Source organism: Diplotaxodon limnothrissa, linkage group LG16 (genome assembly GCF_057381915.1).
Source record: "Diplotaxodon limnothrissa isolate DT_005_m linkage group LG16, D_limnothrissa_male_GT1.1, whole genome shotgun sequence".
In the NCBI taxonomy this organism is placed as follows: Eukaryota; Metazoa; Chordata; class Actinopteri; order Cichliformes; family Cichlidae; genus Diplotaxodon; species Diplotaxodon limnothrissa.
In genome coordinates this window covers 38,638,075-38,663,679 of record NC_140611.1, presented here as the reverse complement: position 1 = coordinate 38,663,679, position 25,605 = coordinate 38,638,075, and the positions used below count along the sequence as shown (strand labels likewise).

General features: G+C 45.4%; 1 protein-coding gene across 1 annotated transcript; it reads right to left on the bottom strand.

Moving 5' to 3' along the window:
* Positions 1-1,054: 1,054 nt before the first annotated feature.
* On the bottom strand, positions 1,055-25,605 carry fn1a (fibronectin 1a). Its single transcript, XM_085373817.1, has 49 exons — positions 25,309-25,605; positions 24,519-24,644; positions 24,270-24,404; positions 23,891-24,022; positions 23,644-23,781; positions 22,634-22,792; positions 21,998-22,195; positions 21,670-21,852; positions 20,939-21,115; positions 18,727-18,882; positions 18,034-18,162; positions 17,625-17,768; positions 14,954-15,075; positions 14,664-14,832; positions 14,396-14,581; positions 14,140-14,268; positions 13,915-14,004; positions 13,636-13,830; positions 12,302-12,580; positions 11,487-11,750; positions 11,179-11,273; positions 10,686-10,854; positions 10,496-10,582; positions 10,214-10,405; positions 9,395-9,667; positions 8,744-8,858; positions 8,591-8,667; positions 8,409-8,498; positions 8,040-8,306; positions 7,829-7,945; positions 7,534-7,698; positions 7,295-7,450; positions 7,096-7,209; positions 6,729-6,998; positions 6,365-6,576; positions 5,885-5,972; positions 5,602-5,787; positions 5,437-5,526; positions 5,154-5,345; positions 4,977-5,066; positions 4,221-4,329; positions 3,882-4,098; positions 3,502-3,672; positions 3,272-3,410; positions 2,949-3,110; positions 2,125-2,250; positions 1,859-1,965; positions 1,630-1,749; positions 1,055-1,500 (listed from the first exon to the last, which is right to left on the bottom strand). Exons 1-49 carry the CDS (start codon positions 25,436-25,438, stop codon positions 1,432-1,434), a joined length of 7,506 nt encoding a protein of 2,501 aa, XP_085229943.1. The 5' UTR covers positions 25,439-25,605; the 3' UTR covers positions 1,055-1,431.

Below are 25,605 nucleotides of genomic sequence, written 5' to 3'. Positions count from 1 at the left end.
ATATGTAACCACCTCCATATGTGTCTGAAAAAAAAGGCTTTGATTTTGCCACACCAGAAAATTTCTCTAGATCCGCCCCGCATGATTCTCTGATTTAGGCTTTTTAAACAAAGTCTTTACCAAGGTTTTAATAGGTAACTGACTAAAACTACAGCGTTTGCTGACCAAACTAAGTAAGTAAAATTTCACTGAAGTAAAAGTGACTTCAGGCACTGTATAAAACAAGAGATAACTAGGAATGAATTCAGTCTCACTAACAGGCATGTGTTTTTATCAGTTTATTAAAAAGATCAGTCCACAGTAGTTCAGAGTCTGGCACCAACAACATAAAAAACAAATGAATCAAAAATAAAGTGTACACCCTAAAATAGCACTGAACAAAATGCCTGAATAACAAGGGATAAATAAAAGAACTGAATTAAAAAATAAAAAAACACTAAAATGTAATCCACGGGGAAATGATGGTGAATTCTCCAACTTATTTTTGAAACAACAGTTACATTTCTAGGTGAGCCAGTTCTGGGTTTACTTTTCAATTTTTTATAGGTTCTATAATTTGTACTCATATTGCTGATGACGACCGTCTGCATGGTGAATTAAAGATTAATAGCAGACACATCAAAAGTAACAGAAAGGCTGTTTCCAATCTTTCTGTCATTTAAAAAGATCAGCTGATCTTCAAACTAGCAGACCACAGATATACACAGGATACTTACAGGAGTGCTTTCCTCGTAACAAAGGGAATTACACTTCACTACAAAGAATGTAGATTCACGCTAATAAAAACTGTCATAGCAGTTTTATTTTAATCGGATTGTGACGGTCATTTCTGTATATGTCACTAAAACTGACCCACAGGAGCTAAAAGTTATTTTGGGGGTACAATAGCAATACTGCATGGCTTTGAAACTGCCTTTGCAAAACAGCTCTCCCTCTTTCTATTGATATGGAAGGACCCACAAAATGCATTCCACCATTATCTAAATGCATTTGAATGCATTTGTGTGTGTGTGTGTGTGTGTGTGTGTGTGTGTGTGTGTGTGTGTGTGTGTGTGTGTGTGTGTGTGTGTGTGTGTGTGTGTGTGAGAAAGAGAGCGATTTAGGGAATGAACGTTCAAGGGGGTGAAGCAGCAGGATTTGTGCTCTGACAGATTTGTCTAAAATTACTCTGATGGAAGAAATCCCTGGTTCTGTTGAAGAAAAGAGGCTCAAAACCCACAAAGAAAGCTGCTACAGGTCTTTGAAAGGCACAAGGATTGGAGTAGAAAAGTGTTGTTAAGGCACTACAATTTGGTGGGAAATAATTAAGGCACAAATCTGATGGAATATTTCCTTTTCACAAAAGCGAGCGGGGGCTTCCATCTTGAAGCGATGCTGACGCTGTTAGGGATCTCGTCATTTTGTCCTCCTTTACTCGTACTCCTTTCATCTCTACTCTTGTGGGCTGATAGCGTCTGCAAGCAGCTCCGGCCTCAAACATTCAATCGGACACTGGATGTTCTGGGGAACAGAGAAGGGCACGTCACAGGGAGAAGGGAGAGGAAACATGCATGTTGTATGGGCTACAGCTACATTTTTATCTGATGTAAATCTTCATTGGAACGATTACTATTAGAAAAAGACACTGACCAGTTTGCGAAGAGCATTTTCTCTGTAACGATCAAAGACGTCTGGGCGAACAGGCTGGAGGAGGTCAGCCTCCAGCTCAGGCTGCCCTCCTGGCCTCCTGCAGTTCTCACATCGCCAGCCCTGAAGAGAAGAGAGAGAGATGTTGCTCACACACACAGCCAGCCTGGCCTTGAGTGCACACAAACACCTTTAAAGAGCTTTAAAGCAACACTACAGGTGGCGTTCTCACCTGTAGTCCTCCATAGCAAGTACAGGTGCAGATGGCTCCCTGGTACTCCTTCTGCCACTGCCTCCCGACCTGGTACATTTTCCCATCGTCATAGCAAGTCGACTCATCTGGAGAAGGATAGAAATTAAAGAAGCATGAGAGTAAACTCAACACGTTAAAAAAATCCTGACATAGACCTCGTCACTTTATTCACACCAAACGTGTTCTCGTATCATTAACCTAACACGACACCCGGCTCTGGTGTGTGTCCGGCAGTCAGCACTCACGAGGTTCACATTTGAATTCTCCTTTGCCGTTGCCCAGACAGGTGCAGCTCATCATGTGACCATCCTCACCGCGGCGATCCCACCTTTCTCCAATAGGGTAGTTATTGCCGCCATCATGGCACCACTCTGAAGAAGGGAGAGGCAGCAAAGAGAGGGACAGACACGGAAAAAGAAAGGGACGAGGAAATGATGCAGAGAGGGAGTGAATGCACAGATGTGCAAAAGATGAAGAAAGCAGTTCATCAGTCGAGCCCATTCACAGATACATATTTATGCAGCGTGTGCAGACACATAATAAATATACAGAAAAATGAAATGCTCTCAGCTTCTCATATCGTCGTGTTAGCTTTGCAGTTATGGACAATACAAATAACTGAGTGCGAGGCTCAGTCGGGCAGATCAGTTTGATGTGAGGTTTTCACAGTTTGCAGAGAAGGATCAGAGGGATCCACATGGGCAGGCTACAGCTGACTCACACACAGTAAAGTCATTTTCTTTATGATTAACTGAAACAGTAAATACATTTAAACCTGAGGCAAAAAATGTTCTATGCAAAGGTCTATTTCTCATTGCCGTGGCTGCCCATGCTGACATTTTATTACTGCATGCTGCTGCACATCCACTGATTCTATGACTCAGGAATTTATAATGTGCATAAAGGCAAATGGCATCATTTTATGTGTTTAACTGAATTTCCATTTGCTTGTTTTATGCCTCCCTATTATAAATTCCTCGTGTTTAAATCACATAGAATTATTACTGGACTTTAATTCCATGGTAGGGTTTTGCAAAGCATGCTGGGATGGGGTTAATAAGCCACTCACTGGATGAATCACACCTAAAATGCCCACTGCCCAGCCCCAGGCAGCGGCACCACAGCTTGAAGCCCGTCTCTGACATGCGCTCCCACTCTGAGCCCACTTCATGGTAGGTGTGTGTGAACGTGTCGTAGCACACGTCCCGTTTGGGGGTGATGGGGATGCCACCTTTGAAGACAAAAAACCAATTTTTTTTTATTGCTCATTAAGAAACTCATCGGGTTATTGATTTAATATTTTCCCATTTTTCACTTCAGACTCTTTGAATCTTTTCTACTTTTCAATTTTCTGTGATCAAAGAATAAAATTGCGAGCGTAAACTGCTGTACCAGCATCGCCAGCGATTACGACTTCCTCCAAAACCTTCTCTTTAGCCCCGCCCTTCATGGCCTCCACAATGACATTATAGGAAGCTCCAGACGTCAGTCCAATCAGAGTGGCGCTGGTGGAGTTGCCAGGGAGACGCATCTGTGTGGAGAAAGATAAAGCAGCTGAATGAGGAACGTCCTCTCATATCAAACGAGCTCGCGTGTGGATGTGTGTGCACACGCGTCTGTACCTGGAAGCCTCCTTCCTCCAGGTCTGTGATAGGATTACAGGACACCTCGTACTCTGTCGTGTGAGGGATGGGTTTCCAGGAGATGGTTGTGATTGTCTGAGCTTCTTGGGGAATCTCTGTTTCACTGTCAGAAAAACCAAACGCGAGACCAGGCAGAGGGCCGTCGCTCACCTACAGGAGCCACATGGAACAAAGTGTGAGCACATGAATATTAATTAGGGTCATGTATTTGTACCTGCTCTGAAATCAAAAACCAGCATGCATAAGACATAAGATTTGTTTTTACTTTGATTTCATCAAATAAAGCTGATGTAACGTGTTGGAGATGCTTTCACTGCTTTACTGAAACAAGATTATAGCTACGTCAGGGCCTCACCCACCTTGACCAAAGGTACTCTGTTTCCATCAGGGCCTGCCACAGGAATATAAATTAAGGGCTCTTTGAGAGTGGGTCTCTGGCCTTCCTTGGGTCCACTGTAGGGGCCGAATCCATTATTGGGGCCCAGACCCTGATACTCTGTATAGATATGCTGACCCTGCTGGCCTGGCTGGTTCTGGCCGCTGGTGCCAGCCAGGTGGACGTGGTTGGAGTTAAAACTGGAGAAACAAAAAGAAAGGGATGATAAAACAGCAAAAACCAAGAGGTGCGAAATCAGAAAACACTGTTAAGGTGGTTAAAGAAATGTCCTTCCTTTCCATATGACTGTGGCAATGCTTACATTTTGTCGTCAAAGGACTCGGGAACATCCAGAATGTCAGTGGTGGGGCGATGAGGAACAGGAAGCTGAGGCAGCTCAGGGAACAACAGCTGAGAATCTGGAGCTGGTTCTGATTGGATCAAAGACAAACGTGTGCTGGCTGTTAGATTCTTAGATTCCAGTACTTAGGTTGGATTGGTTTCATTGTATAACGGTTAAAAGAGCTTTGGACGGCTAAACTCAGACCCTCCGGCAAGCATAAATTGCCCAACATATTTACAGCAGTGCTGCATGGCCAGCAGAGGGCAGCACAGCACAGCTCATGTAGCAGTTATTACTGCTGGTTTTGTCTCTCTGAGAGAAGTTACTCTTAACAACAATCGTGAAAAATAATCAAAGTCAAAGTTCTCATTACATCATCTAACTGCTGCAAGTGGGAAACTTTAAAAAAACAACCTTTAAGGCTTTTATTTAATGGTGTAATCTGTAAGTCTTTGTAGAAGTACTCATAAACTGAGTATATTATTCCACAACACCATGTCCCACCTTCAGCATATCACATTTTAAAAAGTTGATGGGAATAGTTTTTCTTTTTTCCCTTTAATGCAAGAGAAATAACTTTGCAATGTTCAGTTTCTCTTAAGTGATACCAGAAGTCAGAATAAAAGCGTTTAATACAGTCGACACACAGTGAAACGTAGAAACATCTGTAGCTGAACTGTAACAAAAGAAGTTACAGTCGATAAACGGCTGCAGGTGGACGACGTCTGCACTTACGGGTTCTGGCTTTCCCCACCAGCGGTGTGCTTCTCAAAGCATTCTGCAGGGCTACGATCTTAATGACATACTCCGTTCCTGGTTTCAGACCTATTGTCAAACAAAAAGTCAAAAAGATTCATCTTTTTTTTAAAATAAATGTTTACATGACATGTAGTAACACTCATGCACACTTACCATTGATGGTAACAAAGTCCTGGCCTGCATGGGGTCTAGGAAGGACCTCTCGAGGCACACCACCCGCCTCCTCATAGGTGACGTAGTACCCTGTAATGCCTGGGCTGCGTGACGGCTCCCACATGAAAGAAATGCTGTTCGGATTCAGGGAGGTGAAGCGAATATTTGTGGGTGGGATGACCAGAGGCTGAGCTACAAGACAGACAGAAAAGTGATTACTCAGGAAATATGGAGAAAGTCTTTCTTAAGTAAATACATAATACTGTGTGATGTGCACAGTTACCTGTGTTCGCTGTGAGTGTGTAAGGTACGCTGCGCCCATGTCCTTTCAGCGTATAGATGTTGATCTTATAACTGGTGCCAGGCTCCAGACCTAGAGTGTGAATACAGACATGTTAGCGAGAGTCTGTATGTGCAGAAACACATGTTTAACTCTGCTGTCTCGTACCTGTAATAGTGTATAAGCGCAAATCAGGGCTGATGGTGTTTTGGATGGGTGTGTAGCCGGAAGAGGGGTGGGTGGGCGTGGCCTCAACCAGGAAACCAGAGATGGGGTCTGGCTTGGCCCGCCATGTCAGCGTGATGGTGGAATCATTAACATCAGCGATACGCACACGACGAGGCGGGCTGATATCTTGAAGCAAAGCAGCACCAGAGAAAAAGTATTAATAAGATGGAATAAAAGCAGCTCCTCATTTTTATGCGTCAAATTATCCATTTTATAAACTCACTCTCCAGGGTGGTGACCTCTCCCAGGACGGGCCTGCTGGTTAGAGAGTTCTTCAGCGCATAAACGTTGACTTCATAGGTGGTTGCAATCTAACGGGACCCAAAGAGATACGGTTACATTCTCCACAAGGCTGAGAGTCAAAATAGCGACTGAAGCTGCGAGATTATATGTCTGTGCATGTTTGTGCACAGGTATGGGTGTGCCTGGGAAAGCCTCGTTAAACAGAGTCGTTATCAGCAAGTGTGCAGACCTCCACGTGTGTGTGCTCGTGTGTTACTGCACATGTAAACGCACTAAAGCTGATCGAGCGGGCTAAATGCTTACAATTACATCATGTACAGAATTATTCCCAACTTATCAGTGAGCACATTTTTCTTTCTCGTCTGGTATCGATGCTTAAGAGAGACTGAAAAAGTGTCAGTATCTGTGATGGCTAAGCTATTGAAGTTTAAGGCACTGGAAATGTATTTAATTTACTCACCATGAGCCCAGAAATGTGTGCCTGAGTGGTGTCTGGGGCCAGGTTGATCTCTTTGGTAGGCCCGCTCTTGTTCTTTGGATTTACCACCACACGGTAGCCCGTGAGGCCCCTGAGCCCTGTTAGCTGATTGTCCTGACCCGGCATGTCCCAGCGCATAATGAAAGAAGTAGGGCTGACCTGGGAGAACTGGAGGTTAGTTGGAGGAGAGATTGCTGGAAGGAGGGAAAAAAGAAAAATAAGTGTTATTAGGAAACAGAAGAGGAAAGCTGGGTTTTTCACTTGAACTGCTGTTTCGCATTAATTAGAAAGCTTTGACGCTGGAAAATGTTCTCAAACATGTAGTTATAAATGTTCCCTTCCCTACCTGTAGCTTGAGTCCCAACCACGGCTGTGCTCTCTGTGTCATCGTACAGAGCAATGACCTTCACGGTGTATTCGGTGCCGGGCTGGAGACCGTATATGTCGGCTGACTCGGCGTCTCCTGTGGGAGCAGGAAGCAGCTCTCTCTCCCCCTCCTCAGAACTTGAATAAAACACTCGGTAAGACGTGACGGTTCCCTCGGGACTGTCCCAGGTGATCCGCAGTGAGGTTGAATCAACGTCTGAGAAGGTCAGGTCTTTGGGGCGGTCTACATCTAAAGGGAATGAGAGAGGATAAGAAAGACAAGTATGAGAAGGTGATGTCGTTTAAGTAAACTTTCAGTTAAAAGTTTCCACAAGGCAAATCCTTACTCGTTGAAGCCGTCACCACCTGTGGAGAGCTCTCCCCGTCTTGTACTTGAGCAACCACACTAAAGGTATACTCCGACGTCGGCATCAGGCCTGAAAAAGTAAACTCTGTCTGATCTGGAAACAACAAAAAAGGGAAAATCAACACGGCTCAAAGTTTACAGCTAAACTTCACAACACGCTGTGAATGTGGGAAACGTACCTGGAGCCACCACCTCGGTAAAAGATGGTCCCAGTCCATTTCTAGGAGCCCCAGTCACCCTGTAACCCTTGATGGGGCCTGCGGCGGGGCTCCACCTTACTGTGATGCTGTTGTCATTCACATCTGTCACCTCCATCTCAGAGGGAGAGTCGACACCTGCAAGAGAAGAAAACAGATGTGAAAAGGAAAGTGTAACGCTGTTATGTCTCAGAGAGATTGTGCACTTTGTGTGTCCGTACTTGTCTTATGAGTGACATAGATTGGGACGCTGGATGCGGGGCTGTCTCCTCTGCCCGTCACAGCGTACACAGTGATAGTGTAGTCAGTTCCAGGCTTCAGGTTAGAGATTGTGGCGGTGGACTGAGAGCCAGGAACCGTGAACTCCTTAGGATTACCATGACCACCTGAGGCAAAAAGACCTTCCGTTTGCAAGTGTAACGATTTACTAATGACTGGCCAAAAAAATTTGCAAAAAGGAATAATATAGTCAGAAAAATATACAGTTCTTGGTACAAATTAAATCTGTAAGTCTACCTGACTCTCCATGGGTGATCCTGTAGTAGCGCACAGTAACTGGGGGAGCAGCCCAGCGGACAGTGATGCTTGTCGGGTTCGAGTCTAGCACTTCCAGGTCAGTGGGAGCATCAGAGACTGGACAAAGACGCCAGAAAGAAAAATAAATACATATCCGACGTGTTGGCGTTAACGTCGTGAGTGGATAAAACATTGAAAGTGGCGTTCATACTTGTTTTCTGTGTCCCGCTGAGCGGCAGGCTCTCCTGTGTCCCGCTCACGGCGAAGATGTTGACCAAGTACTCTGTGTCAGGAGTGAGTCCTGTCAGAGTGAAGTGCTTCCTGGACGGGGGCAGCCTCTCGTCTTTGGACCTCCCACCCGTCACCATCTGGTAACGGATGCGGTAGCCGCTGATCTTACTCTGCGGAGCGAACCAGTGGATGGTGAAGGAGTTGGTCATGATCTCAGAGAACTGCAGGCCGACGGGTGAGTCCAGAGCTGCAGGTCGGGACAAAGAAGGATAAAGATGATTTCACTGGCTCTTATGATGCCAGTGGCTGATTCTAGGCTGATGCACAGTTGCTCCTGACTTAGAATCACCTGTTTTCTGAGAGCCAACCACAGGCGAGCTCTCCCTCTCCTCATAAACACACATCACGCTCACCAGGTACTCGGTGTTGGGCAGCAAATCTGCAGACAGCAACAACACCACAGATGTGAATGCAGCCCTTTCTTCTGTGACTGTACCTGGCTTTGTGTTAATCATGATTACTACAGCTTACTTCTTAGCACCACACTGTTAGCCGTCCCTCCTACGCTGGTCTCTGTGATCTCATCTTCATCATCGATGGGATGATACCTGAATGATACAGAGACCGACATCAGCTATATTCACAAGCTACTGCATGAGGACATTTTTGTGTTTCTTCACCTACCTGATACGGAAACTGTTAATGTCAGCAGTGTTTGGGACTGGGGGAGAGACCCAGGTGACCTCCATGGTGTCTGGCCCAACCTGCCCAAAGGCTAAATCAGTGGGAGCTGGCACAGCTGCGGGAAAGACAGAGCAGACTGTTGGATTTATGAGATTTCTTATTGGTTGTGAAACGGGATTCGGGAAATTTAATAACTCCACGAAAGGATGCAAGAGAAAAGACAAACATAAGGGAACAACTAAAAGAGAAAGTGAAATATTTACACGACCGTCTTTTAAAAGACGAGTCTGTGATGTGTTTGTGTGTCAGTGCAAATCCTCTTCTGAAGTTTTACAACATCTTCAAGCTGGGAGAACAAGCACTGTTTGCACTGGTGGGGGGTGGGAGGGCAAGCCTTAGTATGATAAACCTCTCAACTAATACCAGATGGTCCCCACACACACACACACACACACACACACACACTCAGGGCTATTAAACTGACAACAAAACACGCACAGCAGTTACATCAGCAACCTAAAGGTTTCTGTTGTTTAAAGAGCCGTGTCAAAGGTTTAATGAGAGCTTTATTACATTATATAACCTAAACAGTGAATTCACACTGAACGTGTGTGTTTTTTTAGTTCAGCTTGGTAGAAACACGGCTCTTACAGGTCTGCTGAGTGAGCGTGGTGGGCTCGCTCTCGCCATTCTCCGTCAGAGTGGTAACGCTGATGTCGTAGTCGATGCCCGGTTCCAGTCCGTAGACCGTGTACTGACCGGTTGTGGGCAGCACCTGGTCTTCAAAGATCGGCACGCTCTCGCCGGCTGCAACTACAGTGATCCTGTAACCAGTGATGGCTTTGGTGTCGAACGGTGTCCAGCGTAGACTGATAGTGGTGTCGCTCACATCCTCAAAGCTGAGGTCAGTCAGCTGTGGTACTTCTGGATGGATGGGAAGAGATTTGGGGGCAGAGAAAGAAAGAGAGAAAAACCCAGAAACGCCAAACAAAGAAACAAAGAGCCAAACGTGAGGAAAAAGAAAAAGGAGAGAAAGGATACAAACTGGTTAATCTGGGCCACAAACACTGGACTTCCAGCAGGGTGACACTGATGGAAGCCCTAATGTTAAGTTTGCGTCTCCTGATATACAGATATATATATCACCAAATGGTAATATACCTATGTTACCATTTGGTGATATATAAAGTTAACATTAAAAGCATTAGTGTTACCTATGAGTCACTTTAGCATAGGCACTTAGCTGCTGGTGCCTATGCAGAGAGCAACAGTTTCAGAAAAGAGCTGGTAGGTGTTAAAAGTTGAAGGTTGATGTTTTATTTGAAAACATCAACCTTCAACATGTTGCTTCTGCAGCTGATTAGAGAATGACTTTCCATACATGCACATCCTGTCTGCATGGACTGATGGACCGGGAAGAAAACCCATTCAAACCTCTGAGAGGCCTTCTTATGAAATTAAACATCTCACCTGGTGTAATGACAGTCGATACCGGAGTGCTCTCCATCTCATCTTTAACAGCGACAACACTGATGTTGTACTCCACACCAGGGCTCAGGTTTTCCAGGGTGCAGGAGTTCTCACCACCTTCCACAAATTCCTCCACACTGTTTCCTTGTTGTCCGTCAGTGGGAGTGCATGTCACTCTGTACCCGGTGATGTCTTAGAGGGATAAGAGAGGTATTTAGTTGTTAGACTGGCTATTCATGATTTGCTTGTTGGGATTCTTCTTTTTATTGCACATGTGTGTACCTGGAGTACTGGCTCCGTTCCATTCCACTGTGACACCACCGGTGCCTGGGTTAGGCTTCAGATTGAGATCGGTTGGAGGAGACAGAGCTGGAGAGGAAAGAGGATAGAAGATCAGAGGAGGACGTGTGGAAAAAGAATGCAAAACAGAGAAAAAAAGGTTTGGAAAGTGGAATGAAAAGAGTCCACTTACGTGTGACAACGCGGCGTGTGATCGGAGTTCCCTGCTCGTATCCATTAATGACCGGCTGGACGCTGTAGGTGTACTCCACTCCTGGAGTCAGACCGGAAACGTAGATACTTCCTGACTCAGAGGTCACATCTCTCGGGGCTTCCCCACCCTGACTGGGCCGTACTGTCAGCTGAAAGATAAATGCACACAGTCAGACAGACTGAGCAGAGGAGGTAAAGGTCAGAGGTCAGTGCTTTCCCAAGAACACTGAAGCCAGCAGAACATTCTCATCTCTGGTGCGACATCTTCTAACCAATCAGATATATCTCAGAGGGTTCAAGTTCCCATGTTAGTAGCTAACTCTGAGAGGCGCACACTCAAGTAAGAATAACTGGAATGTGCTTTGCACAGCAAACAGGAAAATGCATTTAAACAGTCAGAATTACAGACGTAAAGAAGAAAACCTGCACCCAAAAAGGCAAATGATGCAAAAATATACTGTAAGTGAGGGTACCTTGTAGCCAACGCGGGGAACTGGAGTCCAGGTGATTATAATGGAGGAATCAGTCACATCAGTGTTGAAATGAGGAGCATTACCCATCGCTGGGGCTACAAACACAGAAGGTGAAGGTGTGTTCTTATCAATTTTAGTGTCTTGGAGTATAAATACAGCAAAAACTTCAATATTCATGCTTTGGTGTTTGAAGGAGGCCACGCCTCATTGACTCGACTTATCCAGAAAAATCTTTTTTAATAGCAAAACGCACAAAAGTTTGAAGTATAAGCTCGGTGGCCACAAAGCTCAATGCACTGGATACTCACTGGTTGTAAACAAAGCTGTCTCTCCCGCACTCATGGTGTTGGCTTGCTCCGCGTGCAGAGTCACTGTGTATTCGGTATCTGGCTGCAGGTTGAGGAGGGTGTACTGGGTGAGGCGGGCAGGCAGGCGCAGCTGCTTGGGGTTGGAGCCCTCAACAGTGAGGAAGAGACGGTAGCCGGTAATTTTGGCACGGGGTGCAAACCACAGCACCACTGCACTGTCCTCGGTCACATTGGCAAAATGGATGTCTGTGGGGGCATCGGGCTCTGAGAAGACAGATAATGAACACTGTTAGATTCAGAGCAGTTTGATCTAAAAGACTGTCGGGAGCAGTATGAACAGTTTCAGTTCTGGTAAAAAAGCCATTCTTGTTTCACGCTTCATCTCCGTCTGCTTTATCCCATATTCAAACAGCCAGTCGTATCAAACCATCTTCAGAAACAAAGGGTCCTATAACAGATGGAATGGCCCCCGCAGAGCCCCCACAGTCTGGACCAGAGCCCAGGCTGCTTGGAAGAACTAAATCCCCAGACGCCCTGACAAAATGCAAAAAACTCTACCACAGGAAATACGTGCCACTGGAAAAATAAGCACTTGTTTATTATGGTTTCTGATCAGTAATCATGATTTCATGCATTTGTAGGATAACTAAAACATGTGCACATTGTATTGTCTGTTTCACAGTGTGGTTGTGTTAGGGTTAATGCCTCTTTACCCAGATTTTAGTCATGCAAAGAAGAGAGGCTGTGTATATTCACATCCAGTTTTGGCATGTAAATGATTTCCCTGTAGTCTGGAGGCCATCTGTCATACTCACTGGTAGATTGCTCTCCAATAAGTGGCAAACTTTCGTGTCCATTATGAACAGCATAGACACTGAATCGGTACAGTGTTCCTGGCTGTAGATGCGTCACTTCAGTGTAGGCGTTCTGACTGACGGGCAGATTCATCTCTGGCTGAGAAGAACCAGACTCATCGACGGGCATCACGGTGACCCGGTAACCAGAGATTTCACCAGAGGGTCTGGACCAAGTCAGAACGATTTTTTTGTCAGACACCTCAAAGAACTGCAGGTCGGTCGGGGAATCCACTTCATCTGTGGGTACGACACAAACAAATGTCAGTATGTGTTCTTTAAAACTGAAGTTAGACTAAAAACGTTGGGTTAAAATGATTTAAAAATGCTGAGCAGAAAAAAATGCACGTATAATGCAATGGATGGAGTCTGTGATCACTCAGCACATGCAGCTGAATGTGTATGACCATCTTCCCCTTAATAAAGGAAACATGCATTTGAGGGAAGAACCCAGACAGCCTGACTTCTTTACCACTTATAGGCAGGAGACAAAAGCGCTGGACAAAATTAGTAAGAGAAGAAATAAATCTGACCCGAGCAGAATAAAAGAAGGGAAATAACACAAACCAGATCAAGTTAAGTAGTTGGCGATTTGATTCATAGCAAACTTTGAGTTATTGTACAAAGTTTTTTAGGTTGGGTCTTTGCAGAGCCCCGAATGTCGCTCTGAAGCTAAATGACTACTGCATTTCCAAAAACATCTGACCTTCATTGCTTGTTGCATAAATCCAGTCTAATCCAGCTGATGTGTTTAACATGTGTGTAAATAATTATAAATGATTCCTGTTACAGGACGCTCACTGAGACGAGTACTTCCAACCCTGCACCCAACCCCAATGGCAACCAACAAACAGCCTAAAACTGACTAATATGAGCTGCGGTGTGAGGTGGAGTTTCACTTTTCTGCCTTATATTAAACTCGGTCAGCTAATTTACACATCTTCAGTCCATCACACAAACTGTACACACACTCTTCCAACATCTGTTTGACCTGGCAGACTAACAGGTTTTACATAACTCCATCCCAACAGCTGTGAACTCAGTGACTTGACTTGCCTTGGAAAGTTCGTCTTGCTTCTACTGAGGATTGGAAACAGGCATAAATCTCTAAATACGCCACAGGACAACTTGCAGGTTATGATAGGTGCCCTCATGGCAAGTGTATTAATTCAAAATGTATGGAGGCACAGGCGGAAGATCAAATTATGATATGCAAAGATTAGAGGTGCTGACATGAACCATCGTGGATTATTCCTTACATCTTTTAGACCAATCAGCCAGTAGCACTCATTTACCTGGCAGTGGTTCCCCAGAGGTGCTGACTTGTACAAAGATGGGTTCACTCTCCAGGGTGTCCTCAATGGCGTAGATGCTGATGTTGTACAGGCTCCCTGGTAGAAGGTCACTCAGAGTCACGGACGTTGCTGTATCAGGGAGATTCAGCTCCGTGCTTTCACCTTCTACTGATGGAGTGTAGACCACACGATAACCTGCACAGAGGAAGAGGAAACAGTTACCCGTGTGTAGGCAGATGAGTTCAATAGCCAGCGACTGAAAATGTTAGCGTAGCTTACCAGTGATGGGAGCCAGCGGTTTTTCCCAGCTGATCATGATGGATGTATCTCCCACTTCCCCCACTTCGTGCTCCTTGGGAGCATCAGGTACTATGAAACAAGGTGTAAAAACGACGTTATAACCACTGTGGTGTGCGTGTTGATGCATGACACGAACTGTATCTCAGTGCTGCATTTAGTTGTAAAATCAAGGTGATGATGACGACAAATAATGTGTGTTCGCACCAGTTGTTTGTGAAGTAGTAAGAATGAGGTTGTCCTCTCCTCCCTCAGTGACCTCATAGACGTTAACAGTGTACTTCCTCCCAGGGAGAAGCTCATTAATGTTCACAGAGGTAGCTGTGCGGGGCAGATCTGACAGGAAGGAAATATTTTGGATCAACAAATCTGTGACGAACGAGGGAATTGCTGTGATTCTGAAATCAAGCAAAACGTCAGATTTTTTTGATCTTAAAGTGTAAATATCTGTATCGGCGCCTACCAAGAACGATAGGTTGTCCAGTGCCTTGTCCCTGCTCGATGAGCTCGTACTCCACTCTGAAACCCGAAACTGTGTCCGAGGCAGAAACCCAGGAGATGACGAAGCTGCTGGAGGTAATTTCGGTTACAGACTCTGAGATGTCAACCACAGGCGGAAGAGGGGTGGTCTCGCCTTGTGTTGTAGCCACTACAGGGAACGTCATTGATTGGTTATTCAGGACAGTCCCATACACATTCCTCCAAAACCATCAGTGACTTCGTTAACTTACAGGATCCATAAGTGGTGGTGAAGTCAAAACGTGTGACCTCTTTGCGCCCAAAATGCAGCACGCTGATCAGCTGACCCTCGTAGGTGATGCCGGGTTTCAGACCAGAGATGGTGTACGAGTTTAGATGGCCAGGAATTGCCACCTCCCTCCACGGGCTGTGAGAGTTTTTCTGTAAAATCACATGAGATGTAAGATCTGAGGGACAGTTTACAGGCTGACATTGTTTTAATGGTTAATTAAGTTTAGGCCAAACAGGGAGGAAGAGGAAACATCTCCAAAAAAACCCTTACCACTCTCCATTTAAGGATGTACTGGGTGATGTGTGCAGACGACTGGGCGTTCCACTGAATAGGGTGGGAGTCTGGTTGGTTTCCAGATTCTGCGATGATCACCTGGACGGGACGGTGACCACCTGAGACAGAGACAGAGCTGCTTTACCAGCCGCTGTGCAGTGAGTGACCAGTGTGCAGGAGAGCAGGCACATCTGTGCTCCAGTGTGGGATATCATTTTGTAAAACCAACGGCTTTATATAACCCAGTTTAACAGCGAGTGGGTGTGTGGGAGGATTTTCCTGAACACGGCAGAGAAAAAGCGTGAAAAACTAGCAGGTCTGTGTGAGATTCCAGCGCAGACTCTCAACAGTTTCTGCTTCCACCGTAGTTTAAGATTTTTCCTGTTGTCTCAGAAGCTAAAAAAGTGCAAAAACATGTTAAAAACTGACACTAGTATGAAGCTTGTAATTCTCACACAGTGTAATTTGACATACAGAACTTATTCCTCCACTATGTAGTCTCTTTTCCATCCAAGAAACATGTTTCGCTGCTTAATTAACCAACAAATTTCCCCATATTCACCCAAACAACAGTTACCACCTGAGCCGTCGCATTAGTGCTCGTCTGTGAGGGGCCAACCACGCTGTGGTGAGATCTGGTGGTCATTACACCATCTGAGAGAAAACTGTAAGGGTTTGAGTCTGCACTATAAAAAGCTGCAGACGTGCAGGAGTTCACCGAACGATGCACAAATTATACAAGATGACTTTGCAGGTTAGAAGACACAAAAGAAGAGAAGTGGTATAAGCAGAGGCAGAAATCCAAAGGGGATACATCGAGTCATCCTGAATGTAAACAGAAGTCATGTGGTGCGCAGACTCCTGACATAAGCTGGGCTCATAGAAACTGGTAGCTTCTATAAAGAACTGAGGTTTTCTAACTGCTTTTTCCAAATAGCAGACCTGTAATCACAGTTTCTGAGCAAGTGGCGTGGTTAACCATAAGTTTCTAGCAGATACGCAAACCTCAAAAACAATCTGGGACCTATTACTGCCTATTACAACCCCACAGGCCACTGGCGAGGGTAAGGGTTATACAGAATCAGATGTGGGAGGTGCACGAACGGATGCACACTCACTGCAGAGCGGCTATACAACGAGCCTCACAAATGCGCTCTCCCCAGCTTTACTTATGTCTCTTTAACGTACAAGCATGTGCATGCAGACCTGACCCTTCACTTTTCACACTTAGACACAACATTCATTCTTGATACCGACAGACGCACCGCGAGGTGGTGATAAGGACAGCGGCAAAAGGAAGTCATTCTGGGAGTCATCCTAACAATAAGAAATGCATCAAAAGATTCAATTACACCCCAGACAAGAAGACGTAAACAAAGATGGCAGACAAGAAAACATATTTTCTAGATCTTATCAACGCATGTGCCAAATCAGAAGCTTTAGAAAGTCCTGCAAGACTGTTGCTTTTCCATTTTTACCTTTTATGGTTTTTCCCAGTCCGAGTCTGGATCTGGTTCATGCTGCCCTTAAATCTTAGCACGCTGTATTTTGTATGCCAAAGAGCATGCATGCACATGCGCGCACACGCATACATGCACACACACGCGGAGCTAGTTCACAGCTGGTTGCGATTATGGCCACTTACGGTAGAACGATGCCCTACATTTCGTATCTTCTGTCAACCTGCTTCAGATACAGAGCAAACCAGTAACAGTCCATTTAAACCTGGAACAGTCACCATTTGCACAAAGTTACAGCCTCACTTGGAACTAACCTGATAAATTTATCCAAGCTGCAGGAGATGGAAATGTTTCTGCTCCTCGAAACACTAAAGCCACCACACAAGCTCACACGTGTGCATGACTCTTTTCTTTTATAGAGTTGGAGAAAAGTTTGGAAAAGCACCTGAAAAACATTAAACGTGCACGACAGACACACCGGAGTCTGTTATGAAGGTAATAGTGATAGATTATAAAAGGGAACACAAAGTGTACTAAGAGGGAACTTAAATCCAGCTAAAATCTGTGATTTTGAAAGGTGTGTGCTGAGATTACGGTCCAGGTAACTGAATGTGAAGTAGTGTCTTGCTCTGAGTGACGCTGGTTTAAACTTTACGAGATGAGATTTGAATTAACGTGACACCAAAATCCACAAACTGAAACCTGCTGTTCAGGGAGCTCGGTGTGCAGTAGGTGTGTCTGGGCTGGATACGCGCTCTGCACTGTGGCGTTTGGTACAGCTGTAGCAACAACACAGGGGCTGTACCACATGCTGGCAAGAACAAAGGCTCAGAGTGGGGGTGCACTCGTAAAAGAGGAAATCACACCCACTCCCGGCTCTGTCTACTTCACATCAAAGTCAACAGCCTCTTTCCCAAAGGGACTTGAACAAACATTTTTCAAGAGTTGGAGCACAAAGTGATGCTGGAAAAGGTGCCCAGGTGAGGAAAAAGCGAGCATGCTCGGGACAGGCGAGCGTGTGATAGTCCTTTACGGCTTCCTGTTATTCTTTGGACTTTTAATAAACTGAAAATGTTTTTTAAGCTGAAGTAAATTAAATCGCACTCAAAAATATTTGTATCACAGTCCTGGGAATTTTCCTTTGCTCCTGCTGTTACAGCCGCACGTCAGCCCAAAATATACGAACAAAAGCACATTTAAAACCTCACCAGGGTACGTCTGCTGGGGCTCGCAGCTCAGCTCTCCAACACCATTGCCATAGCAGTAGCACTTGTACATGATTCCATGGATGACTTTATCCCAGGAGTCTCCAATCTGATAAAAGGCTCTCGTCTCTGGCTCCTGGCACTGGTCTGAGGGCACAAAGCAGAAGTGTAACAGTATGCAAAAAACAAGGGCACTGAAACTCATGAAAGTCATATATATTTACAGTTCAGAGCCTGCACTCGCTGTGAGTTATTATATTTTAACTACTAATAAAAATTAAGAGGATTCTCCGTCCATTTAACAAATACGCAGCATAAGCTTAGTCGATAAGTCGTGTCTGTTCTTCGACCCTACACTGAAGCAAGGATTAGGATGATTGGAAAAATGCAAAGTGTGCAATGACAAACCCACCAATGGCGTCACACTTCCAGCGGCCACGGCCTTGGCCAAAGCAGGTGCAGTTCATCATGTATCCCTCATCGTGCCGCTTGGTGAAGGTCTGGTTAACCTCGTATGTCAAGCCATCCACGCTACACTGGTCTGAAACAGACATTCAACAAAATGCTGAGCACCGTTTGTGTGCAGTGCAGGGTTTGTGTGTGTCTGTGTGCAGTGCAGGGTTTGTGTGTGTCTGTGTGCAGTGCGGGGTTTGTGTGTGTCTGTGTGCAGTGCAGGGTTTGTGTGTGTCTGTGTGCAGTGCGGGGTTTGTGTGTGTCTGTGTGCAGTGCAGGGTTTGTGTGTGTCTGTGTGCAGTGCGGGGTTTGTGTGTGTCTGTGTGCAGTGCGGGGTTTGTGTGTGTCTGTGAGCAGTGCAGGGTTTGTGTGTGTCTGTGTGCAGTGCAGGGTTTGTGTGTGTCTGTGTGCAGTGCGGGGTTTGTGTGTGTCTGTGTGCAGTGCAGGGTTTGTGTGTCTGTGTGCAGTGCAGGGTTTGTGTGTCTGTGTGCAGTGCAGGTGCAGCTAAGGGCCCATAAAGTGCAGCTGTGCAGGTGAGGGATTTTTATCTAGCACGACCTTTCACCTTTACACTCAGGGAGATCTAATACCAGTCTGTAGCCCCTTGCTTGTTGCCACGGTGTATCCTGCAGCTACACGTGTGGACACCTACCGTTTAGCTGAGAGTAAGCAATGCAGCTCCATTCTCCTCTGCCATTGCCAACACAGGTACACCGCATCATGTGACCCAGAACCTCGTGACGCTTGTCCCACTGGTCGCCTACACGGTACATCGCCCCTTCATTCGATGTGCACACCTCTTCATGAGCTGGGACACACAAAAGCAACTGAATGTTACACCTCCTGCTGGTCTTAATGGGGAGGAAATACTAAAAAAAATTAGATGCACGGATCCACACACACACACACAGCATACTTTTATCATGATCAAAACAAACACATTAACATGACCGATGCCCTTTGGACATCACTGACTCAACCCTGCTATTACTGCACAGGGTGGGAGAGGATGCAGACCCCACAGAATACCTGTCTTTGTCTCCATAGCAAAGAAAATTTGATTAAAAGCTAGAAACAGCTGTCGTGTGCTCTCGTATGTATGAAATCTGCCATAATTAAAGAGAGTGAGTGGTTTGGGTTTTTTCCAGAGAGATATACGTTTGAAAAAGTGTCTGATGCACGTAAAGACCTGCTTCCATGTGTGAGCGTGCATGTGTGGAAAGAAAGCGTGTGGCCTTTTTTACTTTACTGCATTCTGATTGGTCGATTCTGACCAATCACTGCACATGAAGGCTGTAGCTAGGACATAAGTACAGGAATGATTAGAACGTGGCTTAGGAAGGCTTTGCTGTGGGTTTAAATAAATTAAAATATTTGCATGTTGTATGTCACTAACACTAAACCTTTGTGTATGCTTTTGTTAAAAACATGCAAAAACTTTCATACGAATTCTGTTCAAAATAAATATGCATGAAAGCCTGAGTGAGTAAATGACGAGAAGCTATTTTTAGTTTCTCCCTGATTCACAACAAACGGGTCAGCGCAGCGAGCAGCTCTGCATGTTTGATTTGGGAGATTTTTCATGTATTTATTTATTTGACTAAACTCCGGATATCCTTTCTGACACAAAGGGATCTGTGTCTCTTCCTGGGACTGAACCACAGGTCTTTCATTTCTTAAGTGGAAAGTTCAAAATTGAGCCAAAAAAAAAAAAGACACTCATTCTTTTGTCCATATATATGTGTTTTTGTTTCTGGGTTCAGTGGTCCTGACCAGTTGAAATAATTAATTATATTGTTGGATTTTTGTTTGAATTCATGCTGGACGCGTTTCTACCCTCACAGTTAAAATGAGCCTTTCCTTCAGACAAACCCATTAACAGCTGCCTAAATGTCAGTCTGCATTCCATCAGCAGTCATCTATTTAAAATTAATAAAACTAATAGTCTTTAGTGTAATTTAAACCCTGATTTGATGACTTCAAAGTGGCTATTTAAAAAGCTTCTGGCTGATTTGTGGGAACTAAATTAAATTCCTGCCAAAGAGATTTATCAGCAGCTGAGAGGCTGATTGCAGTTTAACCAGGCACGGGGGCTGAATTTGAGAAAGGGATTACTTTGTTTTGTTTGGTTTTTAGATTGTGGATCTAACCAAGTAAATGATGACATTTGCATAATGGAGGTTAAATTCTGACTGTGGGTCACAGCTGGAGGCTGTCCCGCGGGCACACGGCAGACGGTGCAGAAAGCTTTGAAGAAGATTGCCACAGGTGGAGGCGAGGGGGCTCCGGACCTGATTAAACGTCACCATTAACACCTCAACGACCGTGTTTGTTTTGACGATGCCTGTGAAGTCATTACTGTCAATATGAAGGAGCCCTGCGCTCTGAATGTATTCACTGCGATGCCAAAAACACACATTTGTTGTGACAGCTCAGCTGCTTTGTATAAAGTGACTTTTACGTCTCCAAAGTTTAAATTGATCAGATTTTTCTCTTTTTACAGCACGATGGCACCAACGTCATCGCTGTCATTACTGCTTCAGACATTAGTGTGGTTTTAACGACCCCTCCCACAGTTTCACTGGCTTCAGTCTCCTTTGTTACCCACAGAGACTAAATGGCACCAAGCTGTAAACAAAAGGTGTAAGAAGTGTAAACAGATTTTGCCTGTGATATCAGCGCAGGCTGCTTTCTAGCATCACGCTGATAATCGCCTCCATGCTAATTCAATCAGCTTTAAAGGTCAGGTAAGCATTCAGACTGGGGTGGAGGTTAGACTTTGCAATTAGCAATTAGCTGCCATCATTGTTAGGAAACTGCTGAGCCACGAGCTAACAGCCCTCTCTCACTCTGCACACACTTACCCGCCATGGGACAGAACCCGAAACGCCGCTCGTCATCATAGTTTGTTGTGGTGCCGCACCACTTCATGCCATCCCTTCGTCCATCTGCGGTACAGTCGGTATAGTTTCTGCCATTGTAGAGGAAAGGGAACTGGCAGAGAGCGCCGTTAGAATTACCGCCACGTGTTGCCACAATTGCTAAAGAAGAAGAAAAAAAGCAATAATAAGTAATAAGTTTAATAAACATCTCCTTGACAGACTGTGCATCTTGCTTTGGACGCAAGCTTGTGACAACTGGGCAAATGTAAACGTAGCAGCTCATTGTTAACACGTTTCAGGGTCTTTGTTTAACACATTAGGAGAACAGCAGGTCTGGGTGCTACAATGAAAACCATCTCACAGCTGGCCAGCTGCCTGTCATTACACAGGAGGAGGCACATGGTCAGCTGCCTCCTTCTCACTGCAGCCTCGCTGTTATTGCACATCAGAAAACCTGTATGAGGTCTTAAAGTTAAGAGATGGGAAAAGCCTCACATTCAAAGGAAACATGTCATGTTCACGCCCTTTTGTTTGATTACCTGCACTGACCAGGAGATGCCCTACTGTCGATAAAACGCAACTCCTGTCTTTTTCAACAGCGCACACTCATTTTCTTCAAATATCAAAGACATGATATTTCTATCTGAAGCACACAATCACCACCACAGAAGAAAAAACATGTCAACACGTCAGCGCTCCAGTGTTTAGCTCACCGTTCTTCTCTGTGCAGAAAGAAAATTTCTGCTCTGTCTCGAAGTCAGACGAGGTGGAGCACCACAGCTGCCCGTCAGCACGTCCATCGGAGGTACAAGAGTGGTAGGTCTTTCCCTTGTAAACAAAAGGGAACACACAGGGCAGACCACCGGAGTTGCCACCGTATACTGGAGCAGGTCCATCTGAAGGAGGACGGGAAAACAAACAGAGGCATAAACACCACTTGAGAGTCGTTTTTGTGTGTCTGACTGTGCCGTCAGCCTAATTATGCTTAACTCTGCAGGTGAACTTTGTAATTTGCAAATTTGTAAAGAAATAATTCATTACCCCATGGGTTGCAGCTGGACCCGGTGCCAAGGCAGGTACAGATCATCTGCGTAGTTCCCTGTTTCTTAATCCAGCGCTGGCCAACAGAATACATCAGCCCTGTCTCCGTCTGACAGGCTCCATTCTGGGCATGCTCGGGCACAGCGTCGGGCTGGTAGACCACGGGGTGGATGTTGGTGACAACACGGGAGCCAGTGCCTAAAACACAACACGTTACACCAGTCAGATATCAGAGCAACAGCTCAAGTTAGATAAAAAGCACGAATAAAGAACAACTGAAATTATTAGTAGTTCTAAAGACTTACTTCATGTGCATACATGAGTCAACTTAAGTATATGAGTAACGCCTACACTACAACAAAAAGACTGTCTTACTGTCTCTAAGTCACAATGAGCATGTTTCTGTCTCACACCCTGTCATCACTTTCCCCCTACATTTGCACATCTACTTTCCATTTCTGCCTCTGCTTCTCATGAGGTCACGATCACGAGTTCCAAGCTGCGTTTTTCTCACTTCATCACTTGGACACTTGGCACCTCTTATCTCTCTCGCCTCACAACATGTGTCTCTGGTACGCATTCCTCTCCTCGCACAGAGCCGGGGAGAATAGACACAGGGATATTGTCAGTTCTCACCCAGGCCCGTGGTGTGAAGTGAGGCATGTCGTTCGCACTTCCACTCTCCTCGGCCGTTCCCCGTGCACAGACACTTGAGCAGGTGACCCCGGGCGTCGGTCTTGGTCCAGGTATCTCCAATACGGTAGGAGGACAGAGTATCCTGGTCATTACAGCGATCTAGGAGAGAAGGAAATGAGAAGTAGAATATAAAATAAAAGGAAACTCTAAGCAGTCTGGTGACTTGGGGGAAACTCTCTGCAGCGACTGAGTGGGGCCTGAATCACTGGCTAGCAGCTGGTTGCATGTTTGTGCACACATGGGGAAATTTATTGATGAACTCTACGAAGTGTCCAAGGCCACCCTGAGCACTTGGATAAAACAACAAACTAATTGAGAAAAGCATTCATTATTACCTGATGCACCAGCCAACATAATAAAGGACTGGAGTGACGGTTTAAACTGTCGACACAGCTGGAAAACATTTCCTCCCCAGCCTCTTAAAATTCTCCAAGAAATAACAAGCTCACTTTACCATTAGTCCTTCTTAGAAGACTCCATGCTACGTGGATGGCATTCACTGAGGGTTTAAAGGATGTGCAGACATGTGTGATTCAAAACAGCAGCAATAAATTCAGATTTTCTGCTCGTGTGACTTTCTGAGGGTCGGCAGACAAGCTTACGTATCCATGGAGATCATGCAAAACAAGAAAAATCTCGAAAACAAATGAATAAAAGTAGGACGGCAGGAAATTAGATGGCTGCCCCTTCCTGAGGATGGTCCTTACAGAGGTTCTTCCTTTTGAAAGGGAGTTTTTCCTTCCCACTGTCTCCAACTGCTTAGTCATAGTTGCTTGTCTGATTGCTGGGTTTTCCCTGTATTACTGTGGGGTCCTTCACTTACAGTATAAAGCACCTAGAGGCAACTGTTGCTGTAATTTGGTGCTGAATTTCATTTTTCTTAGCTAAAGCTGAAAGCAAAGCAGAAGTGTAGATGGGGCAGACAAAGCAAAGCAAATAAGTTGTCTCACTCCTGGAGGTGCATGTGATGCGTCCATTTCCCTCCCCGACGCAGGTGCAGTCCATGACCATCCATCCCTGATACGGCTTCTCCCACGTCTCCCCAACAACATACGATGCTCCCGCCGAATTGTCGTAACAGCGCTCAGCTGCAGGGTACAAACTCATTAATTACTTGTTCAGCACTGTCTATGAAACACACATATGGCTGATGCAGAAGAATGCATCTGTTAGTCACTGCCTGTCTGAATGACTCACCAACAGGTTTGCAGGCCCACTCTCCTTTGCCGTTACCCAGACAGACACACTCCAGCATGTAGCCTCCTGTGTCGTGGGGTCTCCTCCAGGTGTCACCGATCTTATATGAAGCCCCGCCCTCATGACAGCGATCTAGGTGCAGAGAAGGAGAAGACATGATTTTAGAGATGATTTCAGGCTCATCAGCATAAGCAAACAAAGGGAACTGAAAAAATGTGATGCTTCATTATTTAACCACTAACTGCAAATAGCTGCATGGCACCAGGTTCTAATCAACTGTGGAGAGCGTGGGGGGTTAACCAGTTTACTGTTTGGCAGTCCTAGACATGTGGTCTGAGGTTAGAGCAGTTAAAACAGGCACACAGTATCACACACTTACTGGCAATGGTGCAGCTGATTTTGCCCCTCCCAGATCCAATACAGGTACAGTCCCAGATCATGCCGTCCTTGGGTCTCTCATAAGTTTCTCCCACAGTGTAGTACCGCTCGTTGACTTTATCGTGGCACCTTTCCTCTTTAAGAGCAACAGCAGAAAAGATGTTTTTGGTACATGTTTTGTTCTTTTCTCAGACAGAAGTGAAGAATAGATGTGATTTTTGTGGACGCAGCTAACAGCCCACAAACTAACCTTGGGGTTTGCTTTTACACTTGATTCCTGCAACTCCGTGGCAGGTACAGACCAGAGTGCTGTCCAAAAACTGCCGCTCCCACTGTTCATTGATTCCATAGAACTGACCATTCTCCATACAACCCTCTGACACGTGAAAATGGAAACAAGACAGAGAGAAAAAACAATTGAGTGATACAGATCAAAGCTGCTTGGTAAAGATTAAAGCAAGAGATCTTTTTAAAATTTGAAAGACAAATGCAGCCACTGGAAACTTGTCCAGCCCCAACCACAGCTAAAAACAGACACGGGACTTCTCTCCCACACAACGATAAGCAAACCCTAAATTGGAATCACCACTCTGCTGGAGGACAAGGCTTCTCCCCTGCCTGTGAAAGTGCCTGGATGTGTTAACTTGACTTCAAAGGAGCCTAATGCCGAGTGATAAATCACTTGCACAGCGAATAATAACCTTCCACTTTTACTCTCTATCTCCATCTTCTTTGTTCACATCTGATTCCCTTTCGACTTTTTCCAGCTTTTAAACAGATGGCGTGCTTTGTATTTTCATTCCCTTCTCATTCTTAGACCCAGTCTGGGGAGGACAGGAGGTTTTCTGGTGACTGAGGTTAATCCAGAGTTTTATGACTGCACAATCCATCTGTGGACCCCCAAGGACCCCCCTCCCCCCCAAAAAAGTGCGCAAACTTTGCAGTTTAATTAAAATGTCCTCACCCCCACCCCCCACTCCGGCCTCAGATTGGAAGCTCACAGGCTGCTACACTCACTCACTCACTCACAAACGGCTTACCTTGAGAGACTGAGGGGACGTGATGCTGATGCGCCTGACGCCGATCCCTGTGCGTCCCTCTGGGCATACAGTTCACTGCGCTCCCGATACACAGGGCAACCAGCACCCTGGCGATGGTGCTGCCAGTCATACTGTCGAAGAGTGACTCAATGAAAGCAGAATGAAGCTGCAGGTGTCCCGCTGTTATTATATGCGTATATGAAAGTGTTATTTCAAATACACCCAGAGAACTCGGCTCCAATCAGACTGTGCGCTTTCTGCCGCGTCCCAGCCTGCTCCCTCTGTCCTCCTCTGCAG

What these genes read in the sequence shown, in the direction of transcription:
- fn1a (XM_085373817.1), bottom strand. Translation starts at nt 25,438, where the DNA reads ATGACTGGCAGCACCATCGCCAGGGTGCTGGTTGCCCTGTGTATCGGG. An exon ending in TATTGGAGAGCAATCTACCA is followed by an intron (nt 11,751 to 12,301) that starts GTGAGTATGACA and finishes CTGTCTTCTCAG; the next exon opens with AGCCCGATGCCCCCACAGAC. An exon ending in GGACTTTGTTACCATCAATG is followed by an intron (nt 5,067 to 5,153) that starts GTAAGTGTGCAT and finishes GTTTGACAATAG; the next exon opens with GTCTGAAACCAGGAACGGAG.